Source organism: Schistocerca piceifrons, chromosome 2 (assembly GCF_021461385.2).
Source record: "Schistocerca piceifrons isolate TAMUIC-IGC-003096 chromosome 2, iqSchPice1.1, whole genome shotgun sequence".
Taxonomy (NCBI): domain Eukaryota; kingdom Metazoa; phylum Arthropoda; class Insecta; order Orthoptera; family Acrididae; genus Schistocerca; species Schistocerca piceifrons.
In genome coordinates this window covers 33476218-33495555 of record NC_060139.1, presented here as the reverse complement: position 1 = coordinate 33495555, position 19338 = coordinate 33476218, and the positions used below count along the sequence as shown (strand labels likewise).

The following is a 19338-nucleotide window of genomic DNA, read 5'->3' as shown; positions in this document are numbered from 1 at the left end:
AAACACTTTTCTGGACTGAAAATCTGTTTCAGTAAGAACTTACACTCTCTGAAGATGCTGTTGATAAAGAAGTTGTCTCATAACACTTTCCACACTGTCACATGACTCACATTATCAATTTCTGGTATTTCTTTGACACTGCTGCCATTGTTGCCCTCAGTATGTAGTATTCAACTTCTCTACATCAGATGTTTTAACACAGTTTAGTCTTCCACAGTGAAATGACATGTCGCCCCCCACCACCCCCCCAAAAAAAAAAAAAAAAAAAAAGAAAAAAAAAAACCTTCCTCACAAGATGTCCGTGTATTCTTTGAAAGATGTTATTGTTCAATACATTTGTATTGGATAATCTTTCAGCATACGAACATCTGGGTTCAGGTGCATTGCAGTTTGTTGCAGTTTGCAAGTCAATACGTTAGGTGCATGTCTGAAATTGATGATTAGAATACATCTTAGCCAGAAATTTACAATACATACTAGTGCAATAAGAATAAGGCCGAGCAGATGTCACACACATGACTGGAAATGGGACACAACGTGTCACTTTTCAACTGATGTGAGTAACACATGCTTTTTGGTGACGCCCTTCACAATTACCCAATTTGATTCATGATGGAGGAAGGATATTCAGTACACAATAAAAACTACTCCAATAAGAACTGTAGAGAAAGAGTCCATTATTGATTATGTTTTCAATACTAAAAGGATTTGTTTATTTACTAATACCATGGCAACTAAGGTAAACATAAGAAGGCTTTGACTTAACATTTCCCGAAACAAACATCATCATCATCATCATCTTCATCATAACTACCAACTCCTATGTCAGTGTTCCTTCACAAGCATTTGACTTACGTCAATCCTGTATGTGGAAGTCGGACATCATCATCACAACAAAAAAGTTCTCGAGCGTCACATTTTCAGAAATATCAGTGATTCTCCTTTGTTCTTCTTGTGGAACAATGCCGTCTTCAGCAGCAACTGATGTACTACAGTCAGCCTTGTATGAAACAGAATAACACAGCATATTGTGTTACACAGTTGCAGGCAGCAGCAAACATATGCTCACCCTGTGGAATGCTAAGTCTCATCACTTCCTTCTTCTCAAGGAATCAAATTGACCTCTGCACAACAGCTACTTTATATTGAGTGTAAGAAGTCCAGGCCCAGAGGTTGCAGATGACTTGTGCAGTTCAGAAGAAGAAAACGGAGATTTATGTTCCTTCGAAATTTACTGGATAGTGGTCAATATTAAGTACAATTTTCCTTCCTGCTGCACCTGTGTTGGCATCTAAATGACTAAAAAGTCTCATAAAGATTTCTGTTGTCATCCAAGCACTGTTGTTATACTCATATTTACAAAGTAGCATTTTTATGTTTTGAACTACCTGGTATCAGTTCATTGCACAGTGACAGCAAACCTTCATGAAATGGCCTTCTTTTCTTCTTCTTCATCATCATCATCATCATCATTATCATTATCATTGTAACAACCAACTCCTATTACTAATGGAGGCAACTTCTGACTTCCATCATTGTTTACACATAATAGTGTTGTCATTTTTTTTGCATTTTTTTCCCCGTGGCATTTTTCTCTCTTAATGGGACATGGTCTTGCAGGAAGTAAATTATAAAAGATACCAGCTTCATCGTAAATGTTCTTCCTATTAGAAAGCTTTATGTTTAGGTTGTCATTGACATCACAGATTATCATCAGAATTTGCTGAACTCTAAATTTTCTGTTTGTAGGCCACAACTCCACAGTAGTAACATGGATAACTTTGACACTTCAAAAAACAAACAACGCTTTTCGCACTTCACAGCCTTCGTGACTGTGACACCAGATCCCGTAACGTAAGTCATATATTAGGCGGGGCCAAAATCTATTTCCAATACTTTCAACATGTATGCCTGTTTTCTACAGGGTAAGTCAAATTATTGTTTATGCTCTAGGTAGGTGTCGATCGATTGAATCGATTACCATTTACTGCATCACACGACATGAAGTACTAGTAGTGAAACTCAAAGAAATCATAAACTTACTCAGACATATTAGGAATGGCATAAAAGCTTTATTTTCATTTGCAGAAATTTTATGTTTATTATTTAAAATCTGGCTTAAAGTGGGGTTCATTAAAACTAGGGAGGAATAACATTGTTCCTATGGGAACATGACCAGGACTAATGGAAATGTTCATTAAAAGTGGGTTTGTTAATACAAGGTTTTGCTGTAACTGTGTCCAACATATTCCAGTGCAAGCCCAGCTGCCTTTTCAAGGGTTTTGAGCAAAATGTGCCCATCATGTCTTTCACCGGCACCAAACCTAACCCCCCCCCCCCCCCCCCAGGGGGCTCACCACTCTTTGGTGGGTTCGTACTTGGCTACCACAGGTCCCCAGCCTTTCCAGCATTTTTCCCTTCTGTGCTGCATGTCTATCCTCTTGCTGTCCCCCCCCCCCCCTCCTCCCCTCCCCCTTGTGGAAGATGTCTGGGGGCTTCTTGGGAATGTTATGCATTCTGTCGCTTACGTACGAACAGTCTCACCTTTGATTTTGGCTCCCTTTTCCTATCTTTGTTTCCCTTCTCCTCTCATTCCTCTGCTTTGATGTTGAGGATCCTCTTTTTTCGTCTTTCTCCCTGTGTGCTCCTGAAGGCTGGCCTGCACGTCTGATGCATAACAGGTGACTGAGTAATGCTTAATTCCCAGCCCCAGGTCAACAGGTAGGGTTTGCACGTACCCCCTGGTACAGGCCAGGCCCAGGAAGGGGTGATTGCCTGAGCTGCAACCTTCCCAAATTGGCCATTGGTCCCTCTGTCACGTGTTCAGGAGGTGTGATCTGAGGTGTGAACAATCACCTAAGATGGGTGTGCCCCCTTGTGAAGAGAGCCCCTAGTTGGAAGGAGCGCACCATTGGAGATGCTGGCAAACATGGAGGATTTTCTCGCGATGAGTCAATCATCTCCCCATTCAACATCTACCAGATGTAAACATACTGAGTCTATTGATTCAAAGACCTTTCCCACTGCACCACAGTTCCTTGTGGTCTCACGTACTGAAGACTGTCAGTCCTTCACCACAGTAAATCCGTTTATTATTATTCAGAAAGGCATTGATGCAATTGCTGGCCCTGTGAAATCCTGCTCCCATTTACAGAATGCCACTTTGCTTTCAGAGACGGCTTCTGATTCCCAAACGCAACATATGCTTGCTGCCTCACTTCTCCCCGGCTACCCTGTTTCTGTCGAGGTTCGCCGTACTTTGAATTCTTCCCGTGGTGTAATTTACACCAGGTTGCTCGACGGTCTAACTGAGGCCGAAATACGATCTTACTTCTCCATTCAGCGTGTCATTGCTGTCCATCGTGTTTTGAAGAAGGTAGATTCTTCCTTAGTGCCCACTGGCACCCTTTTCCTCACCTTTGATAGAGTGGTACTGCCATCAAAGATCAAAGCAGGCTATGAAATTATCACAGTCCGGCCATACATTCCGAACTTCATACACTGCTACCAGTGTCATCAGTTCAATCACACTTGAACATCTCGTCAACACCCAGCCAACTTGTGGTAGGGAAGTGCACGAGAGCGATTGTCTGCATCCTCCTCCCCGCTGTATCAACTGCAATGGCGGCCACACCACCTCCTCTCAGGATTGCCCCATGTATCTAGATGAGCGGGCTGCCCAAGAGATTCAGGTAAAGGAAAAAGTGCCTCACCCAGTAGCTGTCAAGTTACTGGCTAGTCAGAAACCCCAAGTTCTCCCATCTGGCACCTATAGTTCTGTTCTTGTTACCCCTCACTCCATGAGGGACATGGCCACGCAGACATGTGATCTGAAATTTGGCTCTGGGGTTGTGAAGTTGGCCAGTGACAAGATAGCATCGCCATCCCCCCTTCTGACTGTGCAACAAACCGTAAAACTCTCACCTCAAGGGGCAAAGCCAACAACTACACAACCAGTAGGCAGGAAAGGACAGAAGGAGTACTCCCGTGAAGACTTCCTCTGTCCCTCCAGCCAAACACCATCTGAGTCATCCTCTAACTGGAAAGGCTCGAAGTAGTCCGCTAAAGGCAAACAGTCTTCTCCTTCGCCAACTCGAAGGTCCTGTTTGACAGTGTTGCTGTCTGGTACCTTAGCCCTGCCGGCCTCTGTCTTGCCGGTGCGCACCACCAACCGTTTTTCAGTGTTGGACTCAACGGACTGACCACACAAGCAAGCCGATGCTTCTGTGGACCCCATGGAGCAGGATCCTCGTGCATCTGTGCCCTGTAGTAGCAACTGCACACCGGCTGTCACTCGGCGGCTGCCAAGTTGACACCCCTACATCTCTTCCTCCTCATGACTGTCTTCCAGTGGAATGCTCGCGGCCTTCAGTCCCACAAAGAGGATTTACAGCTGCTTTTAGCATCGCAGCATCCCCTTGTACTCTGCCTTCAGGAAACGAAATTGCTCCCTCATGACCGCTTTGCGGTTTCGCTTTACTTACCAATTCATTTTGACCTTCCCCCTGAGGTTGGCATTCCATCTCATGGGGGCGTCATGCTGCTCATACGGGATGACCTTCACAGTCAACCCATTTCCTTGACTACCCATCTTCAGGCTGATGCAGTTCGCCTTTTCCTTCCCCACCTGACTTTTTCCGTCTGTACCATATATGTACTTCCGTCATTTGATGTCACCATGGCAGACTTCATTTAGCTTATTGGGCAGCTACCTACCCCATTTTTGCTACTCGATGACTTTAATCCGCATAATCCCGTTTGGGGTTCTCCCATGACCTGTCAGAGAGGTGCCCTCTTGGTTGACCTTCTTAATCAAATTAACCTCTTCTGTCGTAACACTGGAGCACCCACTTTCCTTTCTGACTCCTTGCACACCTACTCCCATTTCGACCTATCCTTTTGCACTCCCATCCAGGTCTGTCCATGTTCACCTCCATGGTGTACACCTAGGCTGCAGATTCATCTGGACCTTTTGTATGACCCTAAGGACTCCATTAACCCCGCTGCTCTCCACTGTCACTTCCTCTCGATTCTTAACGTGTTCCAGGGCTCTGAAGTGGTTTACACCGAGAGCTTGATGGTTGATGGTCATGTTGGCTGTGCGTACGTCCACAGAGGCCATTTTAAACAGCATTCCTTGCCCGATGGCTGCAATGTATTCACTGCAGAGCTGGTGGCCATCTCTCATGCACTTCAGTGTATCCTTTCAAGGCCCAGGGTATTGTTTCTTCTGTGTACTGAGTCCTTGAGCAGCCTGCAAGCTATCGACCAGTGCTACCTGTGCCATTCTTTGGTAGTGTCCATCCATGCCCTGGAACGGTCCCGTTGTTCAGTGGTATTTGTGTGGACCCCAGGACACGTCAGCATCCCAGGCAATGAACGTGCCGACAGGCTGGCAAAACAGGCTACTCGTAAACCACTTCTGGAGATGGGTGTCTCTGAACCTGACCTGCATTCTGACTTATGTTGTAGGGTTTTTTGGCTTTGGGAGACAGAATGGCATAACAGTACACACAACAAACTGCATGTCATTAAGGAGATTACGAATATGTGGAAGCCTTGGCTGCAGGCATTTCGCAGGGAATCAGTTGTCCTGAACCGGCTCCGCATTGGCCCTGCTTGGGCGACCATGGTTACCTCCTGCGCCGTGAAAACCAGCCTGAGTGTCGGTGCGGCACCTGGTTGACAGTGACCATATTCTGGTACACTTCCCACTTTGACTGCCCAGTGACGAAATCTTGTGTTACCGGACTCGTTGCCACTAATTTTATCTGTTAACACTTCATCAGCTGATTCAGTTTTATGTTTTATTCGTGAGAGTGGGTTTTATCATTTGATATAAGTTTTAGCACATGTCCTTTGTCCCTCTGTGTCCTCCACCTGAGTGCTTCTAGGGTGGAGGTTTTAATGTCTTGCAGAGTGGCTGGCTTCTCCTTTTTATTCTCATTGTCAGCCAGCCATGGTAATCTGCTTTGCTGTTTTAATCTCTTCTCCCGTTTCTTGTGTTTCTGTGGTTTTCTTTTCCCCTTTTGTCGATTTACGTATTTTTTGCGCATCTTCATTCTTGTGATTTTTCCTTTCATTCCGTTTTGAGTTGTGAGTCTCGTTTGTTTTATTCTCACACTTGTGGCATTGTTTTATTCGGAACAAGGGACTGATGACCTTGTAGTTTGATCCCTTTCCCCCTCTTTTAATCCAGCCAACCCACTCCTCCCCCATACAGATCTTGCACAGCCTTCTCCCTCCACTCTTCCTTTATGTCCTCCCAATGCAGGCATTCTCCTTGTCCTTCCCCCTCTCACATCCTGTTTTGTACTCTCCTTTCAACCCTCTCCCTTTTCTCTTTCTTCCTTTTCTCCCTCTTCATCACCACCTTTTTCTCCTTTCTCCCCCCCCCCCCCTCTCCCCTGCCCATCCCTCCCTCCAGTTTACCCCTCTCTCTCTCACCCTACATCTCTTTTTGTTGTACCCACTGTACTAATTTTGTCTTCTTGTATGGCTGTAAAGTCATCGGTCCAAAGATCTGCCTCATTCCCTCTACCTACACCTTGCGTCCTTCCTTACCCACTCCCCACATCCATCAGCTCAGTCAGCACATTCAATAATCAAGTATCAATAATTAGCCTTGCTGCGGCCATGGAATTGTGCATTTGGGTGTCTATGTGGTTATATGTGTGAATGTGATTACTATTGTTAGAAAAAGGAGCTAGTGCTCGGAGGCTAGTGTGAATGCTGTATTCTGTTGTGTGTTCCTGTGCTCCACACATCAGTCTGCTATTGGCGAGTGGCTGCCTTTCCCTTAGTTTATGCAGAGTTCTAATTGTGTAATTTTCTGAATCTACAGCTGTATTCTGCATACCAGTATGAAGTCCATGTGAGAGGGTACGTCCCATTGTACCCTTAGTAGCATTTCTTCCCATTCCATTAAAGTATGGAGCTTGAGAAGAATAATTGTTTGAATGCCACTATGTGTGCAGTAGTTATTCTAATCTTATCTTCATGATCCCTACGTAAGCAATACATAGAAGGTTGTAATATTTTCATAGACTTATTATTTAAAGCCAGTTCTTGAAACTTTGTTTATAGACTTCCTCAGGATCGTTTACATCTGTCTTCAAGGGTCTTCCACTTCAGTTCCTTCAGTATCTCTGTAACACTCTCTCACAGATCAGACAAACCTGTGACTATTCATGCTGCCCCTCTCTTTATGCATTCAACATCACCTTTTAGTCCTGTTTGGTATGGTTCCCACACAGTTGAGCAATATTCTAGAACTGGTTATACAAGTGATTGTAAGCAATCTCCTTTGTAGACTGAATGCACCTCCCCAGTATTCTACCAATAAACTGAAGTCTACCACCTGCTTTACCCATGTCTGAGGCTATGTGATCATTCCAGTTCATGTTCCTACAAGGTGTTACACCCTGGTACTTGTACGAGTTGGCCATATCCAACAGTGACTAATTGATGATGTTATAATCATAGGATACTGCATTTTTTTCATTTGGCAAAGTGCACAGTTTTACATTTCTTTACATTTGAAGCAAATTGTCAATCTTAAGACAAGATAGAGTATGATATTCCTTTGTAGCATTTATTATTAATTTAATATATGACAAAATGAGTATGAATCATGTTTCATCTTTCTGTATGTAGTAAAAGATAAATTGCTACTTACTGTTAAGCTGAACATTAGGCTGCAGACAGGCACAGTTAAAAATCACTTGCACACTAGCTTACAGCCATAGCCTCCACACACGCCATTCGTTCACACAACCAAGCATATCTCACACACACACAGGACTGCCAAATCCAGCAGCTCGGGCCAGAATACAATTATCACATGGGATGGAAGCAGAAATCTGGAGGGGGGCAAGGAAGGTTGGTTGATTTGGAGATTAAAGAGATTAAACTGCATGGTTGTCAGTCGGAGGGGAAAGGGAAGGGATAGCAGTGTACGGGTGGGGTGGGGTGGGGTAGGGGGGAGAAGCAATATCTGGTGGAGGGACTAGAATGCCAACAGGTGCAGCATGAGGAGGTTGTGCAGCAGGGAAGTGGGGAAAGTGGAACAAAAAAGAAAAGGAGCAGGGAAAGATGGATGGGCGCATTGGTAGAGGGAGTCAAACAAAGAGGGTTGGAGATGAGAATGGGGAGGAGGTAATACGATAGAAGGCGTGGAAACTGTTGGGTGGAGGTTGTGGCGACAGTGTGTTACTGTAGGTTGAGGTGGGAATAATTATGGGAGCAGAGAATGTGTTGCAAGGATAACTCCCATCTGCACAGTTCAGTAAAAGCTGGTGGTGTAGGGAAGGGTACAGATCGCTTGGGTAACGAAGCAACCATTGAAATCAAGTGTGTTATGTACAGCTGCATGTTGTGCCAGTAGGTGGTCTACTTTGCTTATGGCCACGTTTTGGCAGTGGCCATTCATCCTGGTGGACAGCTGGTAAGTGATCATACCAGTATAAAAAGCTGTGCAGTGATTGTGCAGATATGGTAAATGACTAGGCTGCTTTCACAGGTGGCCTGACCACTGATGGGGTGGATAAACCTGTGACAGGATTGGAATAGGATGTGCTGGCTGGGTGGATTGGGCAGGTCTGGATTGTGGTCTTCCACAGGGATATGATCCTCGTGGCAAGGGAGTGGTATTGGGAATGGCATAGGAGGGACTGTGAGGGACGGGAAAAACACACCATTGTTCAACAACAAAGTTAGGAAACTACTGCGAAAGCAAAGAGAGCTTCACTGCAAGTTTAGATACAGCCAATACCTCTCAGACGAACAGAAGTTAAACAATGTCAAAGTTAGCGTAAGGAGGGCTATGCGTGAAGCGTTCAGTGAATTCGAAAGTGAAATTCTATGTACCCACTTGACAGAAAATCCTAGGAAATTCTGGTCTTATGTTCAATCAGTATGTGGATCGAAACAGTATATCCAGACACTCTGGGATGATAATGGCATTGGAACAGAGGATGACACACGTAAAGCTGAAATACTAAACACCTTTTTCCAAAGCTGTTTCACATAGGAATACCGCACTGCAGTTCCTTCTCTAAATCCTCGCACAAACGAAAAAAAGGCTGACATCGAAATAAGTGTCCAAGGAATGGAAAAACAACTGAAATCACTCGACAGAGGAAAGTCCACTGGACCTGATGGGATACCAATTCGATTCTACACAGAGTACGTGAAATAACTTGCACCCCTTCTAACAGCCATGTACCGCAAGTCTCTAGAGGAACGGAAGGTTCCAAATGATTGGAAAAGAGCACAGATAGTTCCAGTTTTCAAGAAGGGTCATCGAGCACATGCGCAAAACTATAAGCCTATATCTCTGACATCGATCTATTGTAAAATTTCAGAACATGTTTTTTGCTCGCGTATCATGTTGTGGGGTGGCGGGTGGATAATTTTTGATATATATATATATATATATATATATATATATAATGGAAGGAAACATTCCACGTGGGAAAAGTTATATATAAAAACAAAGATGAGGTGACTTACCTCATCTTTGTATATAGAAAAGATGCATTTCCTGGCCGATTCACCATATGTGGGGCGGCGGATGGAGTTATTGTTATATATTGTGTTCCTATTATTTATTTAATGTTGTTTGCCGTTCTCAACACTGGCTCTCTAACTACAATATTGGCAACCAGAAAGTGATTAGTAAAACGTGAAGCCTGTAATTAGAATTCCTAGTGCCCACTTCATCTGAGAAATACACTTATAGCTACAGCTTATAGCTCTGAGGAATTAGGAGATTGTCTGGGATTCATAATCAAAAACGATTCGCTCTAAAATGTTCACTATATTCTGAAAGTCACAGACCAAAAAAGAATCCACACAATCCAACTACCAGAGCAGTTCAGAGTCTAATGCGCTGATGAAACTATAACTGTTCAAATTAAAGGTTTAAGTGAATGCTCGCCATAATTTGATGATAATGTTCATCAAACGCCACGCTAAATAATGGTAGAATGTCTGTCCCGCGGCGGCACGTGAAAATATGACATACGCAAATTGAAGATAGATCATTAAAGTCATCCCAGAATTAACACTTCACTCGAAAACGATTTCATGGTTACGCGTATCCCGAGTAACTTATTACGGCATCCGAGGCTGTTTATAGCAATGATACCGATGCGACGCGACTCCCGGCACAGATGGTGCGCTAATCAGCGTCTGGAGAGAACTGGGGCCTTTTTTTCCTCGCGCAGCGTTCTTATATATAAAGCCGCGGTGCGGACGGCTAAGGGAACGCTTGATCAAATCGGCTCTCCCTACTAGCCGCTGGGCTAGTAATGCACCGCTTTAAGTTATCGAATAAATCATTGCTTCCTTTGCTGATGGCCGATGAAGCTCTCAATTTAAATGTGCAATCAGCACACAGGTAAGTAATCATAATAAAAGTCTGACGTGGCTAAGTCAAATATTTTGGGCGAGAGAATTAATTTAATTACGTTACACGCAGTAGACGAGCTCTGAACTTGCCCTTTGGAGATACGCTATCACTATAGTTTTATAGTTATTCAGTTGAAAATTCTCATATCTTTATGATTATAGCGGATCTCTCTTCTACTTAAATTTAAACATCCTAGCTTTATTTATTCGCCTACTTAATCTATCTTGCTTCCTTAATTTTTAAGACAAAAACCAGAAAATCATGAATTTCAACTAAAATTTTAATTTGTGAGATCCAGAATACTGTTTCCACTAAATTATTATGAAAAAGGAATCTAAATATAAATTTTTAAGTTTCTAGCTCTTTTCTGTTGCGCCAATGATTTTTACAGAAAATCGTCCAAATTTCGAAAATGGTTAAAGTTATTGAACTGATTTTCAACATATATTGATTTAGTATTACTCCTGACATGCTAAAACGTTTCAGGTTATGTACTTGATTTTTAAAGTATTGCGCAACATTTATGACGTCAGAGCTAGTTACAGCGGACTGGCTGGCACACAATGGAAAGACTGATGTGAATTTTATACGGCGTGAGTAGGCTACTTCCCTACATCGTCATTTCTGGAAACCCAGAATGTACTCTGTAGGAATCAACATGGATTCTGGAAACAGCGATCGTGCGAGACCCAACTCGCTTTATGTGTTCGTGAGACCCAGAAAATGTTAGATACAAGCTCCCAGGTAGATGGCATTTTCCTTGATTCCGGAAGGCATTCAATACAGTTCCGCACTGTCGCCAGATAAACAAAGTAAGAGCCTACGGAATATCAGACCAGCTGTGTGGCTGCATTGAAGAGTTTTTAGCAAACCGAACACAACATGTTGTTCTCAATGGAGAGACATCTACAGACGTTAAAGTAACCTCTGGCGTGCCACAGGGGAGTATTATGGGACCATTGCTTTTCACAATATATATAAATGACCTTGTAGATAGTGTCAGAAGTTCCATGCGGCTTTTCGCGGATGATGCTGTAGTATACAGAGAAGTTGCAGCATTAGAAAATTGCAGTGAAATGCAGGAAGATCTGCAGCAGATAGGCACTTGGTGCAGGGAGTGGCAACTGACCCTTAACGTAGACAAATGTAATGTATTGCGAATACATAGAAAGAAGGATCCTTTATTGTATGATTATATGATAGCGGAACAAACACTGGTAGCAGTTACTTCTGTAAAATATCTGGGAGTATACGTGCGGAACGATTTGAAGTGGAATGCTCATATAAAATTAATTGTTGGTAAGGGAGGTCCAGGTTGAGATTCATTGGGAGAGCCTTTAGAAAATGTAGTCCATCAACAAAGGAGGTGGCTTACAAAACACTCGTTCGACCTATACTTGAGTATTGCTCATCAGTGTGGGATCCTTACCAGGTCAGGTTGACAGAGGAGATAGAGAATATCCAAAGGAGAGCGGTGTGTTTCATCACAGGGTTATTTGGTAAGCGTGATAGTGTTACGGAGATGTTTAGCAAACTCAAGTGGCAGACTCTGCAAGAGAGGCGCTCTGCATGGCGGTGTAGCTTGCTGTCCAGGTTTCGAGAGGGTGCATTTCTGGATGAGGTATTCAATATATTGCTTCCCCGTACTTATACCTCCCGAGGAGATCACGAATGTAAAATTAGAGAGATTCGAGTGCGCACGGAGGCTTTCTGGCAGTCGTTATTCCCGCGAACCATACGCGACTGGAACAGGAAAGGGAGGTAATGACAGTGGCACATAGGGTGCCCTCCGTCATGCAGCGTTGGATGGCTTGCCGAGTATAAATGTAGATGTAGATGTAGATGAATGGACAAGAATGTTGTTGATGTTGGGTGGGCAATAGAACACCGCTTTAGGAGGAGCCGGAAGGATCTTGGGCAGCAGTAGCCGACCGAGACAGATGCAGAAACGGGGAAGTAACTGCTTTTGTGTCATTTACAAGTTCCTAACCAGGAGCGAAATTTATTGTATCATCTGTGTGCTTTAATAGTTAAGTTTCTTGAGTTTCTGCGTGTAAATTTAATATCTAATAGCCACAGTTGTAGCATTTTCTTTGTGTGGGAAAGTAAACAGATTTTGTGACATATTACAAGTTCCTAATCAGGGGCAAGTTATTTAGTTTCACCTGGGTGCTTCAGCAGTTAGGTTTTCGAATATCTGCGTATTACTAGACACAGTTTGCGCATTTCCATCAGGGTCTAGAGTAGAGTTGCACAGCACGTGCCGATAATCCATTTATCTGCGTAGTTTAGTTTGCCACAGTCTTTAGTATGGACAGGGACTGCAATTGTTTTGTGCGGATGCGAGCTGAGTTGGTGACACTTTGCTCTCAGCTTCAGGCTGTGATGGCTTCAGTTACACAGCTTGAGGCTGCAGTGGATGGGCACCATTGTTGTGGACTGGCCGTGGGGACCCAACAGATGTCCAGCACGTCAAGAGTCCTCCAATCGGTCCTCACCGGTGGCCAACCCAGTTACTGCTCACACTGAAGCTGACCCCTCACCTGTGGTTGAGTGGGAGGTCGCCCCGGGGTGAAGCAGGCGGCGAAAGACTTCCCAGGCGGCCACACGTAAGGCCTCCCCGGTTTGTCTGACAAACAGGTTCCAGGTGCTGTCTGTGGCTGACACTGTCTCTGAGCTAGATGCTGCCACCTGTCCTGTTTCAGAGTAAACCACTCAGCCTGCAAGATCCAAACAATCACAGAGGGTGGTACTACTGGTAGCCGGGAGCTCCAACGTTAGGTGCGTTATTGGCCCCTTAGGGACTTGGCTGACAACAAGGGTAAGAAAACCAATGTGCATTCCGTGAGCATACTGGGTGGAGTCATTCCAGATGTGGAAAGGGTCCTCCCAGACGCCATGAAGAGCACAGGGTGCAGCCAACTGCAGGTGGTTGCTCATGTCGGTACCAATGATGTGTGTCACTTTCGATCAGAAGAGATTCTCTCTGGTTTCAAGCGGCTAACAGAAGTGGTAAAGGCTGCCAGTCTTGCTTGCAAGATGAAAGCAGGGCTGACCATTTGCAGCATAGTCAACAGGACCAATTGCAGACCTCTGGTACTGAGCGAAGTGGAGGGTCTGAATCAGAGGCTCAGGCGGTTCTGCGACCAAGTAGGCTGCAGATTCCTCGACTTGCGCCAAAGGGTGATTGTGTTTCAGGTTCCGCTGAATAGGTCAGGTGTCCACTATATGCAGGAGGCGACTACACAGGTAGCAGGGGCTGTGTGTCGTGGACTAGGTGGTTTTTTAGGTTGGAGGGTCTCGGAAAAACACAAGAAGGGTTTCAGTAACAAAGGGTGCAGGCAGAACACGGGAAGAATGTAGATACAGGAACCATTGGTATGACAGTTGTAAATTGTCGTATCTGTGTTGGGAAAGTACCAGAGCTCCAACCACTAATAGAAAACTCTGATGCTCAAATCGTTGTAGGCACTGAAAGCTGGCTAAAGCCGGCTATAAGCTCAGCTGAAATTTTTGCGAAGAACCTAACGGTGCTCCGAAAGGATAGGCTAAACACGGTTGGCAGTGGTGTGTTTGTTGCTGTCAGCAGTAGTTTATCTTGTCGCGAAATTGAAGTAGGTACTTCCTGTGAGCTAGTATGGGCAGAGGTCACTGTTGGCAAACATAATAAAATAATAATTGGGTCCTTTTACTGACCTCCCAATTCAGATGATACAGTTGCTGAAAGGTTCAAAGAAAACTTGAGTTTGATTCCAAACACATACCTGACTCGTACGATAATAGTTGGTGGTGAGTTTAATTTACCCTCGATATGTTGGCGAAAATACATGTTTAATTCCGGAGGTACACACAAAATATCATCCGATATTGTGCTAAACGCATTCTCTGAAAATTATTTCAAGCAGTTAGTTCATGAGCCCACGCGAATAGTAAACGGTTGTGAAAATGCACTTGACCTCTTAACAACAAATAATCCTGAGTTAATAATGAGTGTCAAAACCGATTCAGGGATTAGTGAACACAGAGTGGTCATAGCGAGATTGAATATTGTAGTCCCCAAATCCTCGAAAAATATACCTATTCAAAAAAGCAGATAAAAATTCACTTGACGCCTTCTTAAGAGACAATCTCCACTCATTCCAAATTAATATATAAGTGTAGACCAGATGTGCCTTAAATTCAAAGAAATAGTATTGGCAGCAATTGAGAGATTTATACCAAATAAATTAACAAACGATGGAGCTGATCCTCCTCGGTACACAAAACGGGTTAGAACACGGTTGCAGAAACAACGAAACAAACATGCCAAATTTAAACAGACACAAAATCGACAAGATGGCGATCTTTTACAGAAGCTCGAAATTTGGCACGGACTTCAATGCGAGATACCTATAACAGTTTCCACAATGAAACTTTGTCTCGAAACCTGGCAGAAAATCCAAAGAGATTCTGGTCGTATGTTAGTGGCAAGAAACAATCAATGCCTTCTGTGTGCAATAGCAATGGAGATACTATCGAAGACAGTGCTGCTGAAGCAGAGTTACTAAACACAGCCTTCCGAAATGCCTTCACAAAAGAAGATGAAGTAAATATTGCAAAATTCGAATTGAAAACAGCTGCCAACATGAGCAACGTATAAGTAAATATCCTCAGAGTAGTGAAGCAACTTAAATCACTTAATAAAAGCAAGTCTTCTGGTCCAGACTGTATACCAATTAGGTTCCTTTTGGAGTATGCTGATGCATTAGCTCCATACTTAACAATCAAATACAACAGTTTGCTCGACGAAAGATCCATACCCAAAGACTGGAAGGTTGCGCAGATCACACCAATATTCAAAAAAGGTAGTATGAGTAATCCACTAAGTTACAGGCCCATATTGTTAATGTCAATATGCAGCATGATTTTAGAACATATATTCTGTTCGAATGTTATGAATTACCTCGAAGAAAACGGTCTATTGACACACAGTCAACGTGGGTTTAGAAAACATCATTCCTGTGAAACACAACTAGCTCTTTATTCATATGAAGTGAAGTGTCGAGTGTTATTGACAAGAGGTTTCAGAGCGATTCCGTATTTCTGGATTTCCGGAAGGCTTTTGACACTGTACCACACAAGTGGTTCATAGTGAAATAGCGTGCTTATGGAATATCGTCTCAGTTATGTGACTGAATTTGTTATTTCCTGTCAGAGAGGTCACAGTTTGCAGTAATTGATGGAAAGTCATCTAATAAAACAGAAGTGATTTCTGGCGTGCCCCAAGGTAGTGTTATAGGCCCTTTGCTGTTCCTTATCTATATAAACGATTTTGGAGACAATCTGAGCAGCAGTCTTTGGTTGTTTGCAGATGACACTGTCGTTTATCAACTAATAAAGTCATCAGAAGATCAAAACAAACTGCAAAACAATTTAGAAAATATATCTGAATGGTGCGAAAAGTGGCAGTTGACCCTAAATAACGAAAAGTGTGAGATCATCCACATGAGTGCTAAAAGGAATTGATAAACTTCAGTTAAATGATAAATCAGTCTAATCTGAAAGCTGTAAATTCAACTAAAGACCTAGGAATTACAATTACGAACAACTTAAATTGGAAGGAACACACACAAAACGTTGTGGGGAAGGCTAACCAAGGACTGCGTTTTATTGGCAGGACACTTAGAAAATGTAACAGACCTACTAAGGAGACTGCCTACACTACGCTTGTCCGTCCTCTTTTAGAATACTGCTGCGCGGTGTGGGATCCTTACCAGATAGGACTGACGGAGTACATCAAAAAAGTTCAAAGAAAGGCAGCACATTTTGTATTATCATGAAATATAGGAGAGAGTGTCTCAGAAATGATACAGGATTTGGGCTGGAAATCATTAAAAGAATGGTGTTTTTCGTTGGGACGGGATCTTCTCACAAAATTCCAATCAGCAACTTTCTCCTCCGAATGCGAAAATATTTTGTTGACACTGACCTACATAGGGCAGAACGATCACCATGATAAAATAAGGGTAATGAGAGCTCATACAGAAAGATATAGGTGTTTGTTCTTTCCACATGCTATACAAAATTGGAATAATAGAGAATTGTAAAGGTGGTTCGATGAACCCTCTGCCAGGCAGTTGAATGTGATTTGCAGAGAATCCATGTAGATGTAGAATGTCCCTCATTTCACAATGTAATGTCAGGTGATCAAATCCCAGGTAAATGATGTGGTTCAGTTGTTTCAGTCCGGAGTGGTATTTGGTGATGAGGGAGGCACCACTTTGTGGTTGACTTTTGGGGATGGTGGGAGGACTGGGAGTGTGAGGCGAATTGCGAAGGAGATCGGTTTGTGAAGGCCTTGGTGAGACCCTCAGCATACTGGTCGAGGTCCTCAGGTGGGTGGGCTATATGGGAGGGATTTTTTGGTATGAAAGGTATGATAGCTCCCGAACTGCAGGTGCTGTTGAGGTTGGTGGGTTTAATGTGAATAGAGATACAAGTGGAGCCATAAAGGAGGAGGTGGTGGTGGTCAATGTCTAGGAAGGTGGCATGCTGGGTTGAAGAGGACCAGGTGAAGCAGGTGGGAGAGAAGGTTTTGAGGTTGTGAAGAAATTAAGATAGGTGTCTTGTTCCTAAGTCCAGATTGTGAAGATATCATCACAACATGCCTTCCCCAATCCCAACCCCTTGCCACAAGGAGCATATCGCTGTGGAAGACCCAGGTGCAAGACCTGCCCAATCCACCCACCCATCACTTCCTGTTACATTCCTGTCATAGGTTTATCCTATGCCATTGCGGGTCAGGCCACCTGTGAAAGCAACCATGTCATACACAAACTCTGGTGCAATCATTGCGCAGCTTTTTATATTGGTATGACCACAAACCAGTCCACCTGAATGAATGGCCTTCACTAAACTGTGGCCAAGATCAAATTAGATCACACTGTGGCACTACGTACATCTGTAAATAACGTGTTTGATTTCAGTGACTGCTTCATTACACAAGCCATCTGGATCCTCTCCTCCAACACCAGCTTTTCTGAACTGCGAAGATGGGAGTTATCCTTACAACACATTCTCCACTCCCATAATTGTCCTTGCCTCAGTCTATGGTAATGTACTGTCTCCACACCCTCCATCTGACAGTTTCCACCCTGTCTGGCCTATTATTTCCTCCCCATTCTCGTCTCCCATCTCTTTGTTTGCCTCCCTCTAACAATGCACTGGCCTGTCTTTCCCTGCTACTCTTCTTTTTTGCTCCTTTTTCCCCACCTCCCTGCCCCACAACCTCTTGACGCTGCACCTGTTGGTGTTCTAGTCTCTGCACACTCTGCCAGGCAGTGCTCCTCTCTCTCTTCCCTGCCCCCTCCAGATTGCTGATTCCATCCAATGTGATAGTTGCATTCTGACCCGAGCTACCGGAGTTGGCAGTCCTGTGCGCATGCACGCGCGCGCGTGTGTGTGTGTGTGTGTGTGTGTGTGTGTGTGTGTGTGTGTGTGTGTGTGAGAGAGGGAGGGAGAGGTGTGCTTGCTTGTGTGAATGAATTGTGTTCGTTCTGTTTTTCTAACAAAGGCTCTGGCCAAAAGCTTATGAATAAGTGTCTTTTAATTGTGCCTGTCCTCAATGTAACGTGTCATGTTTATGGTTAACAGTAATCTTATGTTTTCCTACATTATTGACATTCCTACCTGGAGTTTCCATTGTTTGAGTTCACCTTTCTACATGTTTTCTTTCATCGTTCCCATGGAAAAATTTTTAATGTATTGCAGCTGTTTACAATTCATTATAAATAATGATGGTGCTATCATTCAGTCAGCTGCAGTAACTGGGCTTGCTCCTATCACTGTTTCTTTGTCTGTGCATACTCTCATCTTTTCCACACCGATTTCATTATTATCATGTTTATTACATTTATAATTTTTTTATCGTGTTAGAAGGTCTCAATCCTGCAGTTTGACGTAGCCTCCACTGTTTCACTTTTATGCCATCACATTTAATATCTTGATCACTCTTTGTTTCTGATAAAGAAATCATTCCTAACATACTTGAAGATTTAACTAAAATAAATTTTTTCTGAGTGGTTTAGTGTTTTCCACCTCTCTACAAGCACAGAATCATTGTGTGCACTTGTTTATGTTTCTTATTGTCTTTGTGCATGCATGCAAAATGAACTTGTGTAATAATTCTTTAAAATTGATTTCATAGTGTTAGATTTATAGTCTTACAGGGAAAATGATTTTTGGTGGCATCGGCAGGGAAGGTGTACTATACGCTTGTTTTTATGTTATTGGAAAGGTTTTTTTTAGCTTTCAAAAGAGACTCTGTCTACCATTATTTGTCCTTATATACGAAGCGGAAAAATCAACAATAACAATACTTTTTGAGTAAAGGTGGCTCTATTTTACTACTCAGTGTGGTCATCACAGTGTTCATGTCTTGCCTCCACAGTTTAATTAATGAGAATAAAATTGTTTCATGTTTCAGGACATAGAAGTTACAGGAGACAAAGATGACTCCCGTTGTTTGCATATTACTGTTCACCGTCCACTTTCGAGTAGCTCTTCCAACCGTGTGCCACTGTTGTCAGCAAAGTTCATATTTGATGATCATATTAGGTGCATGGCAGCTAAACAACGGTGAGTTGCATAATCTTAAATAGATGTCAAGAAATGTAAAAGAAAATGTCCTAGAAGATTATATGTATTTTGTCAGTAACAATTAAACCTTGAGATGACACACCAATTTTCGTAAAAAGAGTGGGCTCATGGCATACTTTGTACACGTGTAAAGAATAGCTGCTTTTATGTTACCAAGGTAAACACTTATGAGCAGACTCACAGTTTAATCTTAGTTTAATTAAACAACAATAAAATAAACGTAAGTTATAGGAGGTAAATTGCTGTTTAATTACACAATAATAAAAAACTTTCATTATGCCACTCTG

At 43.1% G+C, this 19338-nt stretch overlaps 1 protein-coding gene across 4 annotated transcripts in view; it reads left to right on the top strand.

Annotated features, from left to right (window-relative positions):
* LOC124776391 (protein CLEC16A homolog) overlaps nt 1–19338 on the top strand; it is a 256003-nt gene that overhangs the window by 166049 nt on the left and 70616 nt on the right. For all 4 annotated transcript variants that reach the window (XR_007015616.1, XM_047251363.1, XM_047251362.1 and 1 more), the window contains exon 16: nt 18879–19030. Coding sequence is in view for 3 of the 4 variants with exons in the window: in XM_047251363.1 (XP_047107319.1) it covers nt 18879–19030 (152 nt within the window). In the remaining variant the exon portion in view is untranslated. The remainder of the gene's footprint in view (nt 1–18878; nt 19031–19338) is intronic.